The sequence below is a fragment of the Corvus hawaiiensis genome, chromosome 18 (genome assembly GCF_020740725.1).
Source record: "Corvus hawaiiensis isolate bCorHaw1 chromosome 18, bCorHaw1.pri.cur, whole genome shotgun sequence".
Lineage (NCBI taxonomy): Eukaryota > Metazoa > Chordata > Aves > Passeriformes > Corvidae > Corvus > Corvus hawaiiensis.
In genome coordinates, this window is record NC_063230.1 from 7,765,712 (window position 1) to 7,786,565 (window position 20,854).

Sequence of the window (20,854 nt, forward strand, 5' to 3'; positions counted from 1 at the left end):
AATGCCAGGAACAGCAGCAATCCTGATGTGGGACTTTCAATATTAAGGAGTTTTAAAGGAAAAATTCTTGCAATAGAGTTTGAAACACTCAAGTTACATGTTTGTTTTTATGTTTTGAGAGTTTAGTAAGGACTATATTAAATATCATCCAACAACTGTTATGCTATTACTACTTCACCCTTAAATATTTACTCTAATTGACATAATTCAAAGGGAATACATAAAATGGAACATCATCACTTTAGTTACACTTGTACTTGGGACACTTAAGGCAAGCACATACATAATTCAGATGTGACAAAATACAGTCAGAAAAACTGCAATTATTGACAATGGACATTCCTTACACAACAATAACAACATAATATCGTATAATATAATTGATGGACTTATTTATGCAAAGAAGACTGTTCCCTGATGTTGAGGAGAAAAGAAAGAAAAAGAAAATTGTTATATACTCTACCAACACTACACTTCATCTTATCTAAGATTCTCTACCATGGGCAAGAGTATCAAAAACCTTTCCAACACTGAAGCAACTGGATTGCTGCAGAAGGCACTTTTCAGGTCTGACACTTCAGTCTAAACCGGGAGCTTTTTTGCTTCCGTGAGTAGAGATTGACTAGTTAATGTAGTTTTGTAAGCCTTATGCTTAATTTTTTGAAGGTATCATACTTTTGGCAAGAGGTGCTAATATAAATATTACATGTAACCAGTTAAGAACTTTGCTGGGAAAAGCAGAGATTGATCTCTATAGCATTTAAAATATTTCTTAGGACCTTAAAAGCAGTTCAAAGATGGTATTAATCAGCAGAATGTCAGTTCTGAAAAATGCTTATATCTGTAAAGCAATTTCAAGATGTCTGTCACCAAGAAAATATCCATCTTGAGATGTTTTTTTGCCAAACAGTCCTCTTTAAAGCTGGCTGTATCATATCCCCTGTTTTAACTTAAAAGCAAGTTAAAAGCTCACAAAACTCACTTTCACATAGCATTGAGTTGTACCTCTTTCAGCCACTGTAAACTCTAAAGGTTTGTAATATGCATGGTACACCTGGTAGGAAAAACAGTAACGTTTTGTGTTAGAGAGTACTATTGTATCAAAACTTGCTATTTATTATTATAGTAACTACTGTTACTACATATTTATACCATTATACAAAAACTGATTTATTTATAACCTGTTCATTATTTTAAAGAAAAATATGGAAAGCACAGTAAGAGCTTAACACAAACCTTTCTCAGAAAATCATTACATTAAAAACAAAACTGAAAAAAACTTCACAAATAATGCTACTTAGACAAATTAAAGGAAAAAAACTAGCATTTTTAAGCTTCTCCCAAAGGTTCAATGCCTTGTTTACTGAAAATAATCAAATCCAAGGATCTTTTCATATCTATAACAATGTATCCCACAACAAAACCCAAACTGTAATTTTTGCATTCTGAATAGTAAATTCTTATTTTTTCATTAATGATTTTCCCTGGGGCAAGTAAGAGTAACACAACATATCTTTTCAAGGGTGACTTGTTGAAAGAAACATAACCGTTATTTAATGATGCTGCACAATGTAACTTTCTAAAATGGCAGCTACTCTAAAGCTGTCACACCCTATCAGCAATTTTAAACCCAATAGGTAACAGTTCCCATTGTGACCTGCTGCAATACTACCGAAGTTCTGAGCACTTGGAGACACCAACTCCCTAACTGTAAACACAGTATTTTGGGGACCAAAAGTTTTACTTGATATAGCAGTGAAAGTTCTGCCTTTCCACAGGGCAACTCTGACACCAACTAGAAAATTAAAGATGTTTTCATACCTCAATATTATCTGATCCATGACATTGCACAGCTGCTTCTTCTGACAGTCCAACACACCCATATTCCAAGGGAGTGAAGACTGTGGTAGGCACCTGCTCAGGAGGAAGCAGAAGGTGTTACTGTTGAACCACGTGAAGCAGCTGCCTGTCACACACTTGTGCATGACTGAGGGGTGCAGCTCGGGCACACACCTCCACTTTGGCTGCTGTCAAAGCTAGATTCCAGGTGATGAAACACAATTCCTTAAAAATTCTTTAAAAGAAAAAAGCTAAAGATTTTTCTTAGTGAAAAGAGACAAAACAACTCACATTGTCATAGTCCATCAGTTCTGAAGACTGGCCGAAAAGACGCTGAGCCAGCAGTTTTCCTGCAGCTATTGCTGTGGGTGTTAATTCAGGACGGCCCTAAGAAGAGAGCACAAAGCTTTGTTTGAACTAAAAGAGAAGCGGCATCCAAAGATTTCTCCTGGGACAATGGTCAGAGGAAGGCCAAATCTTTGGAATTCCAGCCTGGTAGCCAGGGCTCCAAAAAGAAAAAGCAGTAATAATTTCTGTCCAAACATGCTTTTAAGTCTGAGTTTACTATCTGTCTTAATGGAGGGAAAATGTCACAAATATTTCAAATCTTTATATCTTATCATGTCACCTCTTGAAAAGCAGCACATATTCACGTGCTAACTGTTCACTTCCCCCTTTCTCTCCAAAGTAAGCCATGAAGACATTTTTTAGAGTGTCTTTTTAAAGCAGGAAGAGCCAAGTTTAAAGCAATAGTGTTTTTATAATATCAGACCTTTAAAAAGAATTTTTGTCTGACACATTTTTACAGAACACAGGCACAAAACCTAGCTATTTGTGGACACTATTACTGACTTCTGTGCTGGTCCTGACCTATGGGGTGAGCTGGTGCCGGTCTCAGGCTCTGCTATTACAGAGGGGCTTGAAAGGGACTGCTATTGGCAAATGCAAACTTCCTGCAAGTGAGAAATGGAACGATAGCAGGATATGACCAGGATGTGCTCCAGTTCAAACCATGAGTCCTGGCTACTTTTTATATCCAAACAGGGCTATGGCTGTGCCAGAACCCTAATTCTGAGTGCTGGCACACTACCACTGGAGCATCAGAACTGCAGAGCTGGTTTTAAAGAACTTGAACGTTTTTGCAAATTGAAGTAAGGCATTTGCAAGAGAATATTTTCAAGTCCAAGGAATAACAGTATGTATAAGTTAATGAGACCAAACAAAATTCATAAATCTAATAAAAAAACCCCATTGATTAAGAGTTCATCCAATACATATCATCAAAATGCTTGTCTGACATGAGAAAAGAGGTCACAAGTCCAGAAGGAATGATGTGGAGACATAAGAAAACCATAACTTAGAAACACTTTTGGGGGACAACATGGAATGCTTTATAAAATGTGTGAAGTTTTGATTCACACAGGTCCTATTCAGATACCACACTTGTCACACTCCTGCAAAGCCCCACTTGGAGGCAGTCATTCAATAAGCTCTCAAAATCAGTTCTCAGCAGAAAATAAAATAAGGATTCCCCACCACACACATTCAAAGCTTTTCACTTCTTTTTCATTATCCTGAAGTTTTTTAGCATTTACTGGAATCCATTCTCTTTACCAGCTTATCTTTTTTTCTACACTGGTAGATGGACTCTGTACATGGTTTTAGCTACCATTTTCTTCAGTACACATACCATATAAATTATCTACATATTAATAGGCATCCAGACTTTAATCTGTACTAATAACCACTTAAAAGTTCCATTGCAAAAAGCAATCTGAAACATTATATCTAACCTGATAACAGAAATCACAATTCTAATTGTTAATGAAGACTAATCTATTTTTCCTCCACAGTTCATGACAAATCACAAAACTGCAAGTCTATCCCTTTTTCCTTCTAACATCACATTGTGTCAAGTCACAATTTTTCATTTTGATGTTCAAGTCTGTAAATGTAATTTACCAGATGAAATTTGTTTTTTCTTATACACATTTGCCTGAAACATGTCTGCCAATCATTTCTGTAGCAGGAAATGTATGTTGTTTTGGCATTCCAGAAATGAATAGAAGATTGGAACGAGAGATAAAATTGTGAAAGCACTGCCATGCATTCCATAAAACCCAACTAATTACTAAAACACCCATGCAGATAAAGCCCAATTCCTCATAAACAATGACTTAAAGACCTTCCTTGGTAAATATTTGAAATGAACATTCACTTTGCAGTCATGTGTAGAACTACTCTGCTGATAATTATGGATACAAATTGTTCATAAGAATCCTCCAATGGATTATACATTTAACCGTGATGGTCCTAAGAGAGTTTAAAAAGCTTTGAAGTGATGTGTATTTGTTCTAACACAACTCTTTTTGGTCTCATTTCTATTCAAAGCAACATACTGTACATTCCACTTTCTCTACACATCTTTGTTGTAACACCCTTTGAAATATGACAGATGTAGAGTGGCCTGACCATGTGATAAACCTCCTTCTGAGAAAATGTCTTTAGAGTGTGTGCCATGCTTTTCAACAAGAACACTACTGGAGGAAGTATTTTAACACAGAGGGTTTATATCAGCACTGAAAAAAAAGATTCAAACTAAAATTCCAGCTTGATCTTCCTCTTCCTGAGTACAGAAAACGAAAATGCTGAAATGCAATTTCACCTGTCAGTTGAAAATAATATTTTGCCAAAACACAAAAAATGTTTTTTGAGGGTACACAAACTGACTGACATCTGGAAGATTTTTTCCCCCTGTCTTCCATATGAACATCTTGGGTAACATTAGGATTCCATTTGTCATACAGGGGTGCAACAAGACACTCATGCACACATAGTTTCCCATTCGTACCAGCTGGGTATGACTTCCAAATGAAAACAGTCACTCTGAGCAATCAGGAAACTCGCCTGCCCCCTCTCTCACTCCCCTTCCAGCCAGGGCACTGAATTCAAACCAAAAAAGTAGTTCTTGCTTTTTGGTAGCAATTTAGTGTTTATTCAGTGTGGAGTGGTAAAGGAGGGAGGAGGGCTTGGGAACTACTTGCAAAATTTGAGCAGAAGCACTTCATGTTAGCAAAGAAACTCTGACAGAGACAAAGCAGAGCAAAGAGAAATCCTGAGCAGGAACACTGGAGGTAAAAATAATTCTTATAATGATTCTTAAGGATCATTGATGCTCACTCACAGGAAACAAGATTGCCCTTCCTGTGCCCTTTTGGTAGGTCACACCCAGAAAGTACCACAACCAAGCTCTGCAGCTTTGTGGTTCTTAGCAGGATGCACTTGATTCTCGTGTGTGTGTTAATGAGATGTGCACCAACACAGAAATTTCTTTCAGTGCTGGTTCCCATGCCAATGAAATTTATTATCTAAATTAATTCTGCTTTAAAAAAAAACCTAAACTAATTTAAGTACTCAAATAAAATAAATTTCATTGCTTAGCAAGTGGAATTACATTGTGCTGAATTCAGATAAGATAGCAGCAGTAATTCTTTTTATCTCTAAACACTTGAATGTATGAGTACTATATGACAATCTCTTTAATTCCCTGCATTGAGCCAATATGCAGATAAAAGCTTAAGGGAATATTTCTGGAGAGCACTGACTTAACTTTTTCATTTTCTCCCTCAATTGTACACTGGGCACAGCGTAGAACTGTGTTGTTGTTTTTAACACTTATATTTAGAAGTGTCTATTGAACCACTCAAGTTCAAAAATCTGCACTAATGAGGACAAAAGCAGGAAAAGGAAATCCAAGTTTTAACAACAAAATGAAAATGACAAATAAATGAAGACATGATTTTTTAGATCCAGGGTATGAAAGAGGAGAGCATCCTGCCTCCAACTTTATATTTCTTATTTAACTAAATCCTCAAAGGGCAGAAGACAAAAAGCATCCAAAAGGAAATTACTTGCCCAAAATAACACTGCAGATTGGCAGCAAAATAAGCAAGAGAATCTAAGCCCTGCCAGCATTGCCTCTAACAACTGCTTCTTGGATGAAATTAAAAAGAAAATTTTGGAAAGCAGGAGGCCCAGCCAAGGCATATGTATCAGGAATAAGCAGGTGTAGGAGGTTATTGTGGGCAGAAAGTGGACTTTAGGAAATATCCCAGGGCAAGAAGTGACAAATATAAAGGGAATCTGCATGTGAAATGAGAAGAAAGGAGAGGAACTCTACAAAATCCCAAAGCTCTGAGTGACTGGACAGGACAACAGGACAGAGAAGTTGTGTAGAGTAGGGGAGGGAAAAAAAGGAGAAATACCTGAGAAGGAAAGAGTTTTAACACAATTTAAAAGGAAATGGCAAATCCTTCACATGAAGATGGAGACAGACAGGAAGAAACACATGTCTACACAGAGGGAAGAGGTCAGGAGTGGTCAGCAGATTTATGAGATTTAAGTGTCTCTGGCAGCTTCAGAGCCCAATCAGAAATTTGCAGGGCTATTCCCAAGTCATCATCTAACCCATTACATCTCTTCAGAAACTAAAAGCACCTGTAGGGTTTATACATTTGAGAGACCTTTAAAATATTTTAAACATGGCAGAAGGAGAAATCTTTTAAATTTCTCTAAAATTATACTATATATAGTGTTTGGATATTGTTACAGTATTTAACTTTACCAGACTTGTAAAGCAGATGCCTGCACTATATGAAAAACAATCTTGATAGGAAGACCTCAATTCCATAAGGTTCAGTAACAGGTGAGAGAACTCTGCATCCTGCAATGCCCAGCCTCTGTATTCTACATATTGCCCAAATTTTGCAGGCACAGCGGACAGATGATGACAACATTCCCCTGTAAATCTACACCTCAGAATCCAGACAAACATTTTTTAGTAGTCAACATATTTGAAGATGCCCAACTTACAACAGATAATCTGAGCTCTTATGTAAAAAGAAAATTGGCAGATTGAAGGTATTTAAGTGCACGTTTATCGTAACAAGACATACTTGTCATATATGACTATAGATTATCAATAGCACTAGAATAAGGCCATAGAATCTGGTTTTATCTCTCTAACAAGTAAATTATTTTGCTTAAGTTATAATGTCCCCTCCTTATAAAACAAGAAAAAAAACCCAAACAAAACCCCACACCCCTCATGTTTATTTGGTATAATCATTCATGAATCATGAGCAAAAGTCAAATGCATTTAGTATTTCCAGCAATTACTTTTTCTTATTCTAGAGGAAGGAACTTTTGTCAGAAGCATTTTCCATCAGAGAGCTGAAAAGCTGTTTTGTGATTAGTCTCTATTAACACCCAAAATACTCCAAATGCAATCACAGAACTTGTCACAGTCATTCCCAGTAAATGTATTCAGCTACAGAAGGTAAGAACTGCTTTAACTCAGCATTCACAGACAGTATGAAGTCATATGTCAAAAGTGATAAAAACATTATTAGAAAGATAACTGAAGTGATAAAGACATCATTATTAGCCTGTGACCAATGATGCATTCCCTGATAAACATCAGCAATAACCTCTCATGCTGAGATACCTCACAGGATCCCTGTGAAGGAAATTACTGGCCCAGGTGGCTGGCATAAACACTCCAGCTCTGCCAAGTGAAAAAGTGCAAAACACTAAGATATATGCTAGAGCATGACGACATCTGGGGACTAGTTATTAGTCAGGAACAAAGTTGGCTTCCTGTTATTGTAAAATAGTTTATGTAGACTCAGTACCTCTGTTATGTCTCCAACTGCATAAATGTGAGGAACAGAAGTAGCTTCACTGGCATCAACAATAATCTTTCCAGTTTCAGAATCAGTTTGCACTCCAACTGTCTCCAAATTGAGAGTTTTGGTGTCAGGGACTCGGCCTTAAGGAAAAAAAAAAAAAAGAAATTAAAGTAAAAGCTATTGGAAAACTTCAGCAGTGTTAATCTAAAAAGCTGGCATCCTCCACTGTGGGTCTCCAAGAACTTCATGCTATTTGACAGTCCAAGCAGAAACATGACAAAACTTATAAAAGCTGCAGGCGTGGAAAGTATGGATATGACATTCTGTGTGAAAGGAGCTCGATCATTATTGCCTTTGCTCAGACTTCAGAGGGTTATCCTTTTTAAATATGGAGGACAGCACCCACTGGAAAAAGTGCAAAATACACACGACTTAATAGTTATTGAACATTTTAAATTCGGTTTCCTAATGTAGCACAAATATATATATAAAAACTAAGCAACTTCTATACTGAAAATTTCCAATAAAATGGCACTCATTGCCAACAGTGTGTTGCGTATATTTTTTGGATAAAAATTAATAATGCTGTTCAATTTTAAACATTCCTGAAGTCCTTGTTTCTTGTAATCTGAATATACTTATTTTTAGTTCCCTCAGCTTAGATGAAAAATTTTATCAACTTTACTCTCAAGTCCTTAATGCTGATTTAGTTATCTCAAACTGTATTTGAGCTATTTCTGTAGAGTTTAGAAACATTATTTTAAATGTATTTAAAAATAAATGAGGCAAATCCAACCAAGCCCAGATTTTATTACAGCTTCCTATTCCAATGATATCAAATGATCTCATATTTTAAAAACATATTTTTGTAGTTTTCTGCATAGTTACCCCTTAGATCACCGAAGTCGTAATAGCATTACACTGAGCTTTCTATAAAGTATCTAAGGAAGCAATTCCCGACCCAGAAATCAGAATCTTAAAGCCTATCCAACTTGTTTGAAAGTTAATAAGCTCAGTGAAATTATGAGGTACTCACAAAATTTTTAAGGCTACACAGGATCACATAGGAAAAAAATTACCTGAATATATCCAAATTAAGGAAATTTTATAACATTGTATCTGTTTTAGAGGCTTTAAGTGAATATGGATATATCTACACATACAGGTCTCCTTTGCGTTAGCTGTGATTTTTGCATTTGATGATAATACAGAGCTATAGCAAAGCAAAACAAAAAGGGAAATGTGTTTTCATTATAAAAACAACCTCTTTGATGTTAAGGTAGGAAATTATTAAACAAAAGGAAAACCTGGCTTGTCAATACAGACCTAATTATATGTAAACATATGATTCACTGCTTTATACATCTGCCATATAGCCAGGCCCCTCAAACAATGTCACATCTGAATGCCTCTGTAAAGACTTCTGTGTATTAATTTCATCTGGTGAAACCAACACTTCCTCTGGGAGTACTGACTGAAGCTGTCGGCACTTGGCTATCTGTCTGTCTTCCCTTCTGTTGTCCCCATGGGATGCTGATCTGCTGTTCCTTCTCTGCCCCTGCTCCCCAGTCCTGATGCTATCAGGCAACAAAAATAATAAACCTCCAGGACCTTATCTTGGCTCGGATGTGAAACAACTTCCTACCGTTGTATTTCTTTGTGTATTGAGAGTAAAGCCTGGGTATTCTGCAAATGGACAACTAATGGGGTTTTCTAGTTTCCCCTTTTTCCTGCCAGGCAGAGCCAAGAGAAAACTTAGCACGCAATGGCAGGCACTGAAAGAGGAAAAAAAGAAAAACTGTCAATAGAGTAATTTAAAGACCTGTGACAACAACAGTTGAGTCTATCAAATCTGCAGGATAACACTTAACCTTTCCATTCCAGTCTATTTTAACACATGTACAGCCCGGTATTAATAGTTAAGAGTTACAAAAAAATGAGCTGCCTCTCACAGTGAAGTCTCTCTCTCAATTTTACTGCCTAACTATTATTTCTGAAAGCAAAACCAAAATTTTAAAACACTGAACTGAAGCTTTATTGGCCTTTAGTCCCATGCAGGTTCACCTCCATAAACCAGAATTATACTTACTGATCTTGCTTCATCTCAAATTCAGTAGCTCAGGCTCATTATTATACAGCATGTCTTGGTAGGTCATAGTGCCAAATTCAGGGAGTTCTGGTATTTCCCAACATTTGTTTACTACTATAGAATCAATTCTCACCACTTCTCAGTAGGACTTTCATTTCATACCCATAACTCATAATTTTTTCACATTTACAAATTCAGGAAAGCATGACTTCACAGCTTATTTCTAAGATCCCAAATCCTGCCAGGCACACAAACCCACCCTTTGCCTAAAATCAGCACACGGCTTTTAGTTTGAAGATGTCCTGAAATTGCCAAAGAACAGGAGTGTATGATTGTATAGGACATAAGATGAGATTTAGCTTTCATTCAAAACAGCAAAATAATATGCCAGACATCTAGCAGAAAGGTGCAACTCAAATCTGACCCTTAAAAAGGTTACCTGCCTCCTGCACTTCGAATAGCAGACCATAATCTCATCTTTCATAGACCCATACACTTACCACACAGCTGTGAAAACCACACAGAACCCGGCTTTCAGTGCCTGTCCCCATTTGCTTTTAACTTTAAAAGCAAAGAACAACTTTTGACCTGTTTTTGTAAAATCCAGCAACATGGCCTCCTAAAGGGGCTGCCAGCCAGTTTTGCTGCAGGGAATGACAGGAGAGTGGTTGAAGCTCCCATCACAGACCCTGGCCAGGCTGGCTGTGTTGTGATGTGGCATTTGTGCCCCATCACCCAGGGGCTCTGGTAATCACACCTGCACACAGAACAAGGGGAAGAAGTATCAGGCTGCTGTGACCTTTAGGTGCAGGACCCTCAACAGTGGAGACTGAAGCAGTTAAACTCTGAAGAAGCCAGAGGAATAGGCACAGTCAGGTAAGTAGCAGTGGTAAATGAGTGATAGCATACTCTTGCATCCAGTAAGATTTCCCAGGGTGATAAACTGCAGCTGACAGCAGAATTTTATAATGGGTCTTCCAGAGTTTCTTAACCACAGAAACTGGAATGCCTGTTTGCCTCTCAACATTTGAAAAATCCATACTGGAGCCAACCGTGCGTTTTATTGTAGATGGCCACTGTGAGGATCCTTCTGGGTGACAGGACAGTTTTTCTGGAATAAAGTTCAAGCCCAATAGTATTTTCCACTTCTTCCCTATACATGGGCATTTTGACACATCATTTTCTAACTTTATCCAGTCTCACCTCAGTCAGACCTTAATCAAAATCTTGTCTGTGTTCCCAGTCTCAATACTCTCTTCTCTGTTCTGCACTCTTTGTTCTGAGTGCCTGACACATCCCCCAAATTAGTTTCAAGACCACTAATCTTTCCTCCTTCAAGTGTCTCCTAAAACCCACAGGATGTTCACTAAAACATAACCAGCTGATAATGACTAATAAAACCAATTCAGTGTAACTACTGTTCAGATTACAGGAAAATATTGACTAGAGTAAGATTAAGCAAGGTTAAAAAAAGTTCAGAACCTTTATCACATTGATAGTGTGCACCATTTTTACAAGGATGCTTTTGAACATTACAGCCATTACTGATAAACCTCCAGAATGCCTGCCACAATTTGAAAAAAAATCTGGCCCTTAGTCAGTGCTAGGGCAGTAACTGGCTCTCTGCCAAGGCTGCTCACTGCACTCTCTCCTGCAGCACTGGCTAATAATTTTTACACTGAGAAGTCCTCTCAACAGAAAGCTTGTAGTGCAAAAACCTGGCCATGGCCATCCCCTGCACACCTGGAGGTAACAACAAAAGCAACTCCAAGTGACATGTAACCAAATTAAAAACTTACAACATGGGACAGGCTTCTAAAATTCTACTTCTCTTGTTCTCAAGGTCCTGTAAAAAGTGAAGTGGGCTGGAAACATTTTCTGAGAAGAAATCTACAGTTCACTCTTACATTAATTCTCCCACACAAAGCTTGCTTTAACCAAAGGTTTGGTTTCAAAGGATGGCTTGGCAGTCTCAAAACCCAGTACTCAACCACCATTCCCAAGTGAGGTAGGTGGCTTCAGTCTCCTTGGCACTTATAGGTGAACAGAACCTGTATTCTGCACAAACTGTAATTATACTGTTTCCAAGAAATTCCTTTGGAGTAATTTTCTGCCATTTTTAAATCTATTTATACCATTATTCAGGTAAAGGCTAGCATCACCTATCAACTCAAATAGCACCTTAGTGCTGAAATAGTTCTGAATCCAACCTTCTTCACATGCAGACTTAGAGGCATAGCCTGGCACATGAACAAGTTATTTTTGTAGTTACAGGCTGGTAAAGTAAGTAGCATAAAATAAAGGTTACATTCAATGTTTATAGGTTGGTTAAACAAATGAAGGGAAAAGTACATTAAAAATAGCCCTGCTGAATAAAGTCTGACTGAATGTCCTTAAAACTAGATATTTGGAAAAAACCTAAAAGCACTGCCTGATATAATGGGAATGACAATTTTCATTAGGATTGCAGAAGCCATTATCTTACCAAGAGAGTAATGAATTTAAGTTAATAAGAACGAGAGAGACATGGGAAGTTCAGAACAAAGACCAAGAGCCTCAGCAAACCACAACACATTAGCATTAAGAGTTCTCTGAGATGAACCAAGGTGCATTATTTTTCATAGAATAGTTCAAAGGTTAAAACCTCGATGGCAAGATTTTGTTTGCCAAGACAAATCTAAGGCCCATTCCCCTTTCTACAGGGGCTGGCAGAGATGTGCTCACAGGAGTTGACAGCAATATTTTACCATATGGGACTTTTCACAGAAAATCTCCAAACAAAATTTGTTTCCCTGCTTAATTCAAACCGGTTTGGTTGTAAGCCTTGAAGAAAACTATTACAAAAAATGTTATGTACTTAACCCTTTCTGATACTGAACAGTGAGGATTCTATTTTACTGCACAACAAAATAAATCTGCCCAATGTCCACTCTGACACAAAGGACAATGTGCTTGATAGCCTATGATGTGCAACACTTGATACCTGTTCAGCTTTACAGTGACCTAGAGCTGTAGTTCTTTTTTACAGCAAAGATGATATTATTTCAAAGACACAGTCAGGATCCTCTAAGCTTACAAATGCATTGAAATTTGAGAATGGTTGTTCCACTGCAGTCATGAAGGAGAAAACTCTTTTTATAAAGCTAAACTTAAAATCTGCTGCTGGTCATTGCTCTTTCTGTTACAGTTTACAAGTACACTACCTCACATTCTCTGACAAACTAATTCCAGGCTATTTTGCAAATATCTGCTTAGTGTAATCATCAATGCAGTGTTGCTCCTCTAGAGAGCTGGACCCCACTGGAGATGGAGTGACTTGGTATCCTTTCTAAGGATTTTGTGAATAATCAAATTTCAGTTACAGCAGTGATTTTTTGACATCTATTGCAAACTCACATGGAAATACTACTTACCACAAATTCCTTTTATATATTAGCTGTTTGCAACTGCTGCACTCCATCCACAGGTTTCAGCCCTTCAACAGCTGAAATGAACCCTCCCTACAAAGCCTGATCTCCCGCAACTTTGCCCTGCAGCTCAGAAGTTGCATCTGCTTTACAAAGGTGACAATCTCTACTCCTTTTGGATGAAGACCCCATATTTAATCTGTACATGCACACATTTACCATTGCTTTGGAGCTCAGGTAAATTAGGTATCTAACAAATATTTTTTGTATGTCCTTAAGGGCAGGGAGATATATATAGGAAGATACATATTTATAATAGTAAAAGTTTATTGGTTCTACATTGAACAAAAAAACCTCAAAATCTTATCATTTCAGGAGAATTCTCTAAAAGTCAAAGACAGCACTAGTAAGACAGAGGGACATATAGAGCTAAACTGGAAAAATCAAATAAAGGTCAAGAACAAGCTCTTGCACTGAGTTGGAATGTAACAGTATATAGTATCACAGGTCCATGACAGTTACCTACAAAACGTAGGATTAAAACTTTTAAATTACAGTAAAACGTATCAAAATGAGATTTCTTTTTTTTTCCCCTCAAATATTTTGACTAGTTAAAAAAAGCTGCTAGAAAAACAAAGAGAGCATTGTGCCTGCTTTTATTGGCTTATCCATACAAGCAGAAAATCACACATTCCAACAGAAAAACAAGACTCCTCATAGAAACACAATCTAATTTTCTTTTTAAAGGGTTGACATTTAGAGATAGTACTGTAGCTTATTAAACTGTGCCACTGTCAGTAACTATTTTTAACATTATTCATAAAATCCTACTAAAATTCCATGATGCACTGGCAAAAATAAAGGAAATATGTACTATAATTTAGGCTACAATTAGTTAACAATAGCAGCTGCTTTTTAACCAACTCTACAAGCTGATTTGCTTCAATCAGTATTGTAACTGGCACATCTGCAGACAGGAAATCCTCAACACCACCAAGTTTCCCAGCCTATTATCTGAGACACCTGGTGTGGGTGTGTTGATACAGAGCAAAACAATGAATCAAATGGACTGCACACCAATTAACCAACTTTAACTGTTAATGTGTTTAATCCTTAACGGTGGAATGCCAATTTGAACACTAAAAAAAGTCAACACAAAATCCTTAAACTATTCATTTTGCTGTTTCTAAATACGGATTGTAACTCAAATCTATGGCAAAAATTGTAATACATGTAGTTCCTCCATTGAAATAGTGAGCAAACTCATGTTACAACTGGATTGCAATAGTCTATCATGCAACCTTATTCCATTATAATTAACAGCAAACCAAGATTTTTTATTATTATTTTAACTTAATAACTCTTTTTTCCATCTTAGACAAAAGTAAACAAATTGATTTGACGTTTGACATGTGTGTCTCCAACTCAGTGTACTTTTCATCGAACCACAGAATGGGTTGGGTTTTTTACCAGAAAGCTTAAGAAAAATCAAATACAGCATTTAGAAACCCACTTTTTGGGAACAATTTCATCTCACCTCATGAATATTATTCTACAGTTTTCAGGATTGTCACGTGTCCAGATAGCATGAGCTTTTTTTGCTCTTGGCAAGCACTAGTCTGTTTGATTGGTTCTGATGAGAATAATCCATTATTATAGGCTGTTTCCACAATTTGTAGAGCCCAATGCACTTCTAAGAGAGTAGTACTTACAGAAAGGAAAAGAAAACATTTGTCACAATGCACAGCCTGCTCTCTGTTTGGGGTATTAGGAAGACATAAAGCTGACTTAACCAGGGAAATGGAACAACTGGACAATAGATTAAGTCCACTGGGCAAAATACTAAATGCTGTAAATGATCTGTTTCTGATCCTGTAATGGATCTATTCTACAACCACAAAAATCTAAATTCATGTTATAAACAAATGAAAGAGTAATGCATCCCCACTACTCTAAAACAGTAGTGGCCAGATAAAAAGAATATAAAAATAAAGTTAGTCATGGGGATTGCTAAAGCTGTTAGTAAAACTGATTATTTGTCTGCATCAAAACATTTCTTGGGCAGTATGTTTAAGCCTATTTACTTTGTTTGCCAGATATCATCTGCCTGCCAAATACCACTACTACCTTTAGTCATGCATTATTTATCTAGAATTCCAGATATTCACAAAGCTTTATAAGCACAAAAGACAAGAGGTCTCCTACTCTGGTGGGCTTACAGCCCATCTGAACCAACACAGGAACTGAGCACAGACTCGTAACAGCAACAAATGAGCAGCTTAGGGAGGCAACACCCAAGGAGTATTTTCATTCCTGTGGTCTGGAGCCTTGTACCATATATCACTTAGTGTGTTAGTCCTCGCAGGAAGTAGCATTCGTCTTGAAGGAGGCAAACCCCAGATTTAATTCCCATTTCTGGTGATTATGCTCATAGACATTTGTCTAGCATTCTTTTAAACTGATTTACTCTTAGTCATCATATATCAGTTCCAAGGGGTCTGAGATACGTGAAAGTCCCTAACCAGATTTCAAAAAGCTATATAGTTTCAAGGTTCCCTGCAATAAGCTTGGATTTTTAGAGACAGTTACTTCTCTTTCTCTGAATTGGATGATGGCTGCAGTAACAAACTTAAGCAGCACAGTTTAGAAAAAATCCTAGAAGAAATGGTAGCCTCTCAAACAGGATAAATATGCACTTATAGTGAAGAGCTTCATGAATCACTCTAGAGTATGGACATACGAGAGAACACTACCTGCAACACAGAGCTGCTGGAATTCATGTTCTTACTCTAGTAAAAGTGAGGAAGACTAGATGGTCTCCTATTTATTGCAGCTCATGCAAAAGTAGTTCTTCTTCCATTCACTGTAACCTTAATGTGTTTTTAGACTGTAAATGAACAAGTCAGGCACGCAACAAAAGAATTTAACAACTATCAATGTTTAAGTCATTAAATATTTAATATATAGAGGGGAGAGGGGAGCTGTTTGACCCCATGATGAAGTGACTTCATTTTCAGAATGGAAAGCATTGCAAAGAAATATTAAGATAATCATATTTACCTATTGCCCACATAACTGTGTCGAAAGAATCTGTTTCTTCTGTGTTCAGGTCAGCATTTCTCCAAGTGACTTGCAATCTGTTGCTCTTCAGTTTTTCAACTTTAGTTGGGAAACATCTCTTTAAAAATTTTGTGCCGTAAGATTCCATGTGCTCAGTTACTAAAGAAGCCATTTGCTGTTGAGTAGTGAAACAAATTTGTTTTTTCTTAGATATATGACCTTTTTAATGTAAACCCCTCCTTCAGCTGGGTTCAGGAAACCTCAGTAAATACCTTGTGCATTTCAAACATTCTTTATCACTTAGTTACTATGCATTGCTAACACACAGTAATTTAGGGAGCCACTATGACCTGCAATTCCATTCCAAGAGGCACCTACATACACAAATTATTTTCAAAAAAATAAAACAGTATATTAATAAAACTATTGCTTTTAAAGCATTTGTTTACACAATCTAGAGCATATTCAATTTACTATTACCATAATTACCATTTTCTTGTAGTTTGATGAAAATTAAATACTTTCATAAATCAGTGGAAGATAAATATTCCCCTTTGCCATAACACCTGACATTTCTCTGCAATGACTATGAATCACTAAGGTTTCAGGGAAAGTTCTACTGCAAAAAAAAAAGAAATAATACTTTTTCCTAAGAGCCTGTTTGAAATAATGCCACACCACACTCAAGTAGTAAAGTGTGGCATCAACAGGTTTATTCAAAGACGTCAGTGCTCTTGACCGCAGGAACTCAGGTTTCACCTTGCCAGAGTATGTTTATTACTTAAAGGATGTTATTACAAAACCACTCACATAGAACAACTACACACAAGCTCTCTCAGCTTACAAAACTTTATTTTCAAAGTTGATATTAACTAATATGAAGGCAACAGCAGGGTTCTGTCTCTTCAGAAACGTGAGAGCTCACTAATCAGTTTCCATCAGACTCAATGTGGCTGCAGACTGGACATAATTATTTTATCTCCATTAATACTTTATCTGCTTTGGTATGGCCATTGTGCTCTTCCTGCCTACAGAGGATCAAGTTCTCAGAGCAAACCCTACTGTAAGCGTTTGACCAAGTGCCACACACACTATTCCCTGAATGCTCAGACCTTGTGCTGTTACAGGGGTAGATTTCTTCAATGAGGAGTGTAAATCCCAATAATTATTCCTATACAGTGTTTTGCAAACACATGCCACCAGTTTTAAAGCATACAAGCTGCTAGTTTTAGGGAAGCCACTCCAAAGTGGGAGAGTGTGACATCCAACCAGGAGCTGTCACTAGTGTCACTACAAAAGCGGTGTTTGTCACTGCCACTTAAGCAACAATACTCCCACCTCAAAAACTCTGCAAGTACTAGGAAATGTTTGGAGAAGCAAACAACACTTTTTCTTTAGGAGATAAAAATAATCAAATCTATCTTTTAATTTATTTGCTAAATAAGGAGATGTAAGATATTCTGTACTTGCCTGATCAAACCCACGAAGTGGGATACTCCTCATCATGACTGTAGTGTCCAATCCAATGCCTGTTAGAAAACCAGCACACTCCAGGGAAACATCTGGTGACACACCAGTTAAGCAAATATAAACAATAATTTTGTATAAACACAATATATACGAGTAGTATGCAAATGGGCTTTTTACTTGGAGATACCAAGTTCTCCTCACACAGACATCTTTAGCTTGCTTTCGTACATAGAATAAAACTTGGAAGTCTTACAGTTAACATAGTTAACACTGGATTTAAGATCCTGAAAATTTATCCTCTGCTGATCTTTAATTTCCATGATGCTACTGCATAGAAAACTATTACTATTCTCTTACCAATGAGCAAAGGAATTCTGAAAACTGAACTTTCACAGGAAAGACAGCTATGCTACTTATAATCATAGATCATCACAGGCTTTTCAAAGGATACAGCTGGCTCCAACAACCAACCTGTTACATAAAAAGAAGAAAAGAATAAAGCAGTGGAATGAGCTTGTGCATATTCTTGCACAACCAAAAAAAACCAGTTGCTGATGTGGGTGTCACATTTGCCAACTTCCAGTCAGCTGGGACCCCCCAGTGAGCCAGGACTGCTGGTAAATGATGGCTCAGTGAGCTCTTCCACCAGCTCCCTCAGCACCCTTGGGTGGATCCCATCCGGCCCCATGGATTTGTGCATGTCCAAGTAGTGTACCAGGTTTCTAACCAATTCCTCATGATTTACGGAGGCTTCATTCTGCTCCCTGTCCCCATCTTTCAGCTCAGGGGTTGGGTACCCAGAGAACAACTGCTCTTACTATTAAGGACTGAAGCAAAGAAGGCATTAAGTAACTCAGCGTTTTCCTTATCCTTTATTACTGTGCTTTTCCCCCCGCCCTGCATCCAATACAGGATGGGGATTCCCCTGAGCCTTCCTTTTGTTGCTCTGTATTTATAGAAACATTTTTATTGCCTTTTACAGCAGTAGCCAGATTAAGTTCTAATTGGGTTTTGGCCCCTCCAATTTTCTCCCTGCACAACCTCATGGCATCCTTGCAGTCCTCCCTGTTCTCCCGGGGGCATAAACACTCCTTTTTCTCCTGAGTTCCAGCTAAAACTCTCAATTCAGCCAGGCTGATCTTCTTCCCTGACAGCTCATCTTTCAGCACATGGGGATGGTCTATCAATTAGATTATGTCTTCCTGTCAAGTAGATTACAGTTCCCAATATAAGACTTTATTCACTGCTAAATTTAATTTTGATTTATAACCATCTGCTTTTTAATCGTCATATTTTTCCAAATGCCAAATATTTGCCCTTCCTATCTTCAAACATTTGAGTATGCTATTATAGAAAATGGGTTTTAATAGATTTACTTAGACTGGTGTTTACCAAATACATCCACTTTAGTTCTTCAATAAAACTCCAGCTCCCATCTCTCTCAATATTTCACACCCTTTCAATCAAGAATATAATTGAAATTGTCCATCAACGCTTTCAGTTTATGAGGTGTATCAGCTCTCCAGCACAGAAGTTTCCATGTCTGTCCCCAGTTGCCCCTTACACTGCAGCAGTTGTCTCTCTCCTGACCACATCCTCAGTTCCCTACATTCGCTGGGTACAAAAGGCAGAATGCTCAGTCTCTGCTCTGCAGGTAAAAGCAGGCCCAGCCAGGCAGCCATTAACACTCAGCTGCTGCACACGCTGCACTTGCACTCCTTTGCTGTTCGTGTGTTACGCAGACTTGTTAAAATCTCACCGTTTGGAGATGCATCCCAAACAGCATTTCCACTGACAACAAAGTATTTTGTTAAGTTTTTGAACGGGCCTGTGGCCTATGCCTTACCCTAAACCAATCTGCAGCATCTCCCAGTTCTAACAGCAATGCTTTTAAACTTCTGAGGAGTGCAGACATGGAGGCTGCAGCTCTGTGAGCCCCAGGGACTGCACAGTCAGTACAACACATGTTTTCTCACAAAAAGCCCCAGATAACATCTCCCTATCCTACAATAAGAACATACAACTTCTGAAGGTGTACAGAAAATAGGTTGAGTTAAAGCGATTAAAATCTGCTAGTCTGGGGTTTATGTTTGGCAAACAATTTAACATAATGGGAAATAATTTTTCCAGCATTAGGGTATCTGATTCATCTGTGAATGGATGATCACTCCCTCATTAGCATGAACCTCCTGGGAAGTGCTGTAAAAAGCCACATGCTGCCCATAAAGAAATATCTATTGGAGGGATAAGAAATCACACAGGGAAAAGGATGAGAATTTCTGTAATTTGGGCATATGTTTGCTCTTCTTTTTCATTAGATGAAAAATAGATGTCAGCTGGCACTTATTCATAGCATCAGCCTCACATTATTCACCTTTTCTTGTACAAAACCGGGGGTTCCTGGGCAGTGTCAGTGTCTAACAGAAAAGTTAGGAAAGCAGAACCTAACCTTGTTCACACCTGCTCAATCTCTCACTCATTCTCAACACATTTCAAGGCATCTTTTCTAAGTCACTCTGTCAAAACCCTTCATCTCAGTAGTGAGAGTTTCTTCCCCATGTTTGTATATCTAAGGGACTTTTAAGTTGGTTAATGGTTTACCTTTTTTTTTTTTTTAATATGAATAACTGCAGGAGTGACAGTTCTATAACCTCCAGGCATGTAATTTGTAGCTGAGATATGTACATTTGGAGAGGGAGAAAAGAAAGAGTAAGTACAACACAGCTCAGACTAAAAACAAAAGGTGTTAAACGGAACCTTGGGAATATTTATAATAGAAACAAATCCGACAGAAACAAACCTTTAACAACTCCCTCCTTCATTTGCTAAGACATAGCCTGATAAAGCACAGAAATGCTACTGTAGCCCCTGCAGGCTTATTTTGACTAAATCTCAGGAATGCAACATATAAACACTAGACTCCCACATTACACTGTTAAAACTTGCATTAGCAGCAACTGGACAAAAGCCACATTTTCACAGAAACATCTTATAAGGATAAATCTTGTATTTTGGTTTGGGGTTTTTTTGGGGGGGGGTTGTTGGTATGGGTGTTGCTTTTCTTAAAAACGGTTTCCTCACATAAATTATGTTTTCAAAATTCAAGAGGTAACTGATACACTACAAACAACAGCAAATTTACTTTCTTGTTAAAACTGTACTAAGAAGCCTCATTTATCTGATGTTTAGCTTAACCCAGTGCATTTTTTATAGCAGAAAGTCACTGCCATGAAGCAACTACGTTTTTTTTGCAAAAACACCAGCATTATAGTTTGAAGTCTCTTTTGCTTTTTCTAGAA

General features: G+C 37.6%; 1 protein-coding gene across 2 annotated transcripts in view; it reads right to left on the bottom strand.

Annotated features, from left to right (window-relative positions):
* Positions 1–20,854, bottom strand: part of TXNRD2 (thioredoxin reductase 2) — a 33,165-nt gene that overhangs the window by 6,196 nt on the left and 6,115 nt on the right. The window contains exons 9-15 of one of the 2 annotated variants that reach the window (XM_048322538.1): positions 18,007–18,026; positions 17,556–17,647; positions 16,086–16,260; positions 7,533–7,669; positions 2,131–2,226; positions 1,822–1,914; positions 983–1,054 (exon numbers count right to left, since the gene is read on the bottom strand). In XM_048322538.1, coding sequence (XP_048178495.1) covers positions 983–1,054; positions 1,822–1,914; positions 2,131–2,226; positions 7,533–7,669; positions 16,086–16,260; positions 17,556–17,647; positions 18,007–18,026 — 685 coding nt within the window. The remainder of the gene's footprint in view (positions 1–982; positions 1,055–1,821; positions 1,915–2,130; positions 2,227–7,532; positions 7,670–16,085; positions 16,261–17,555; positions 17,648–18,006; positions 18,027–20,854) is intronic. The other variant, XM_048322539.1, reaches the window with a different exon arrangement.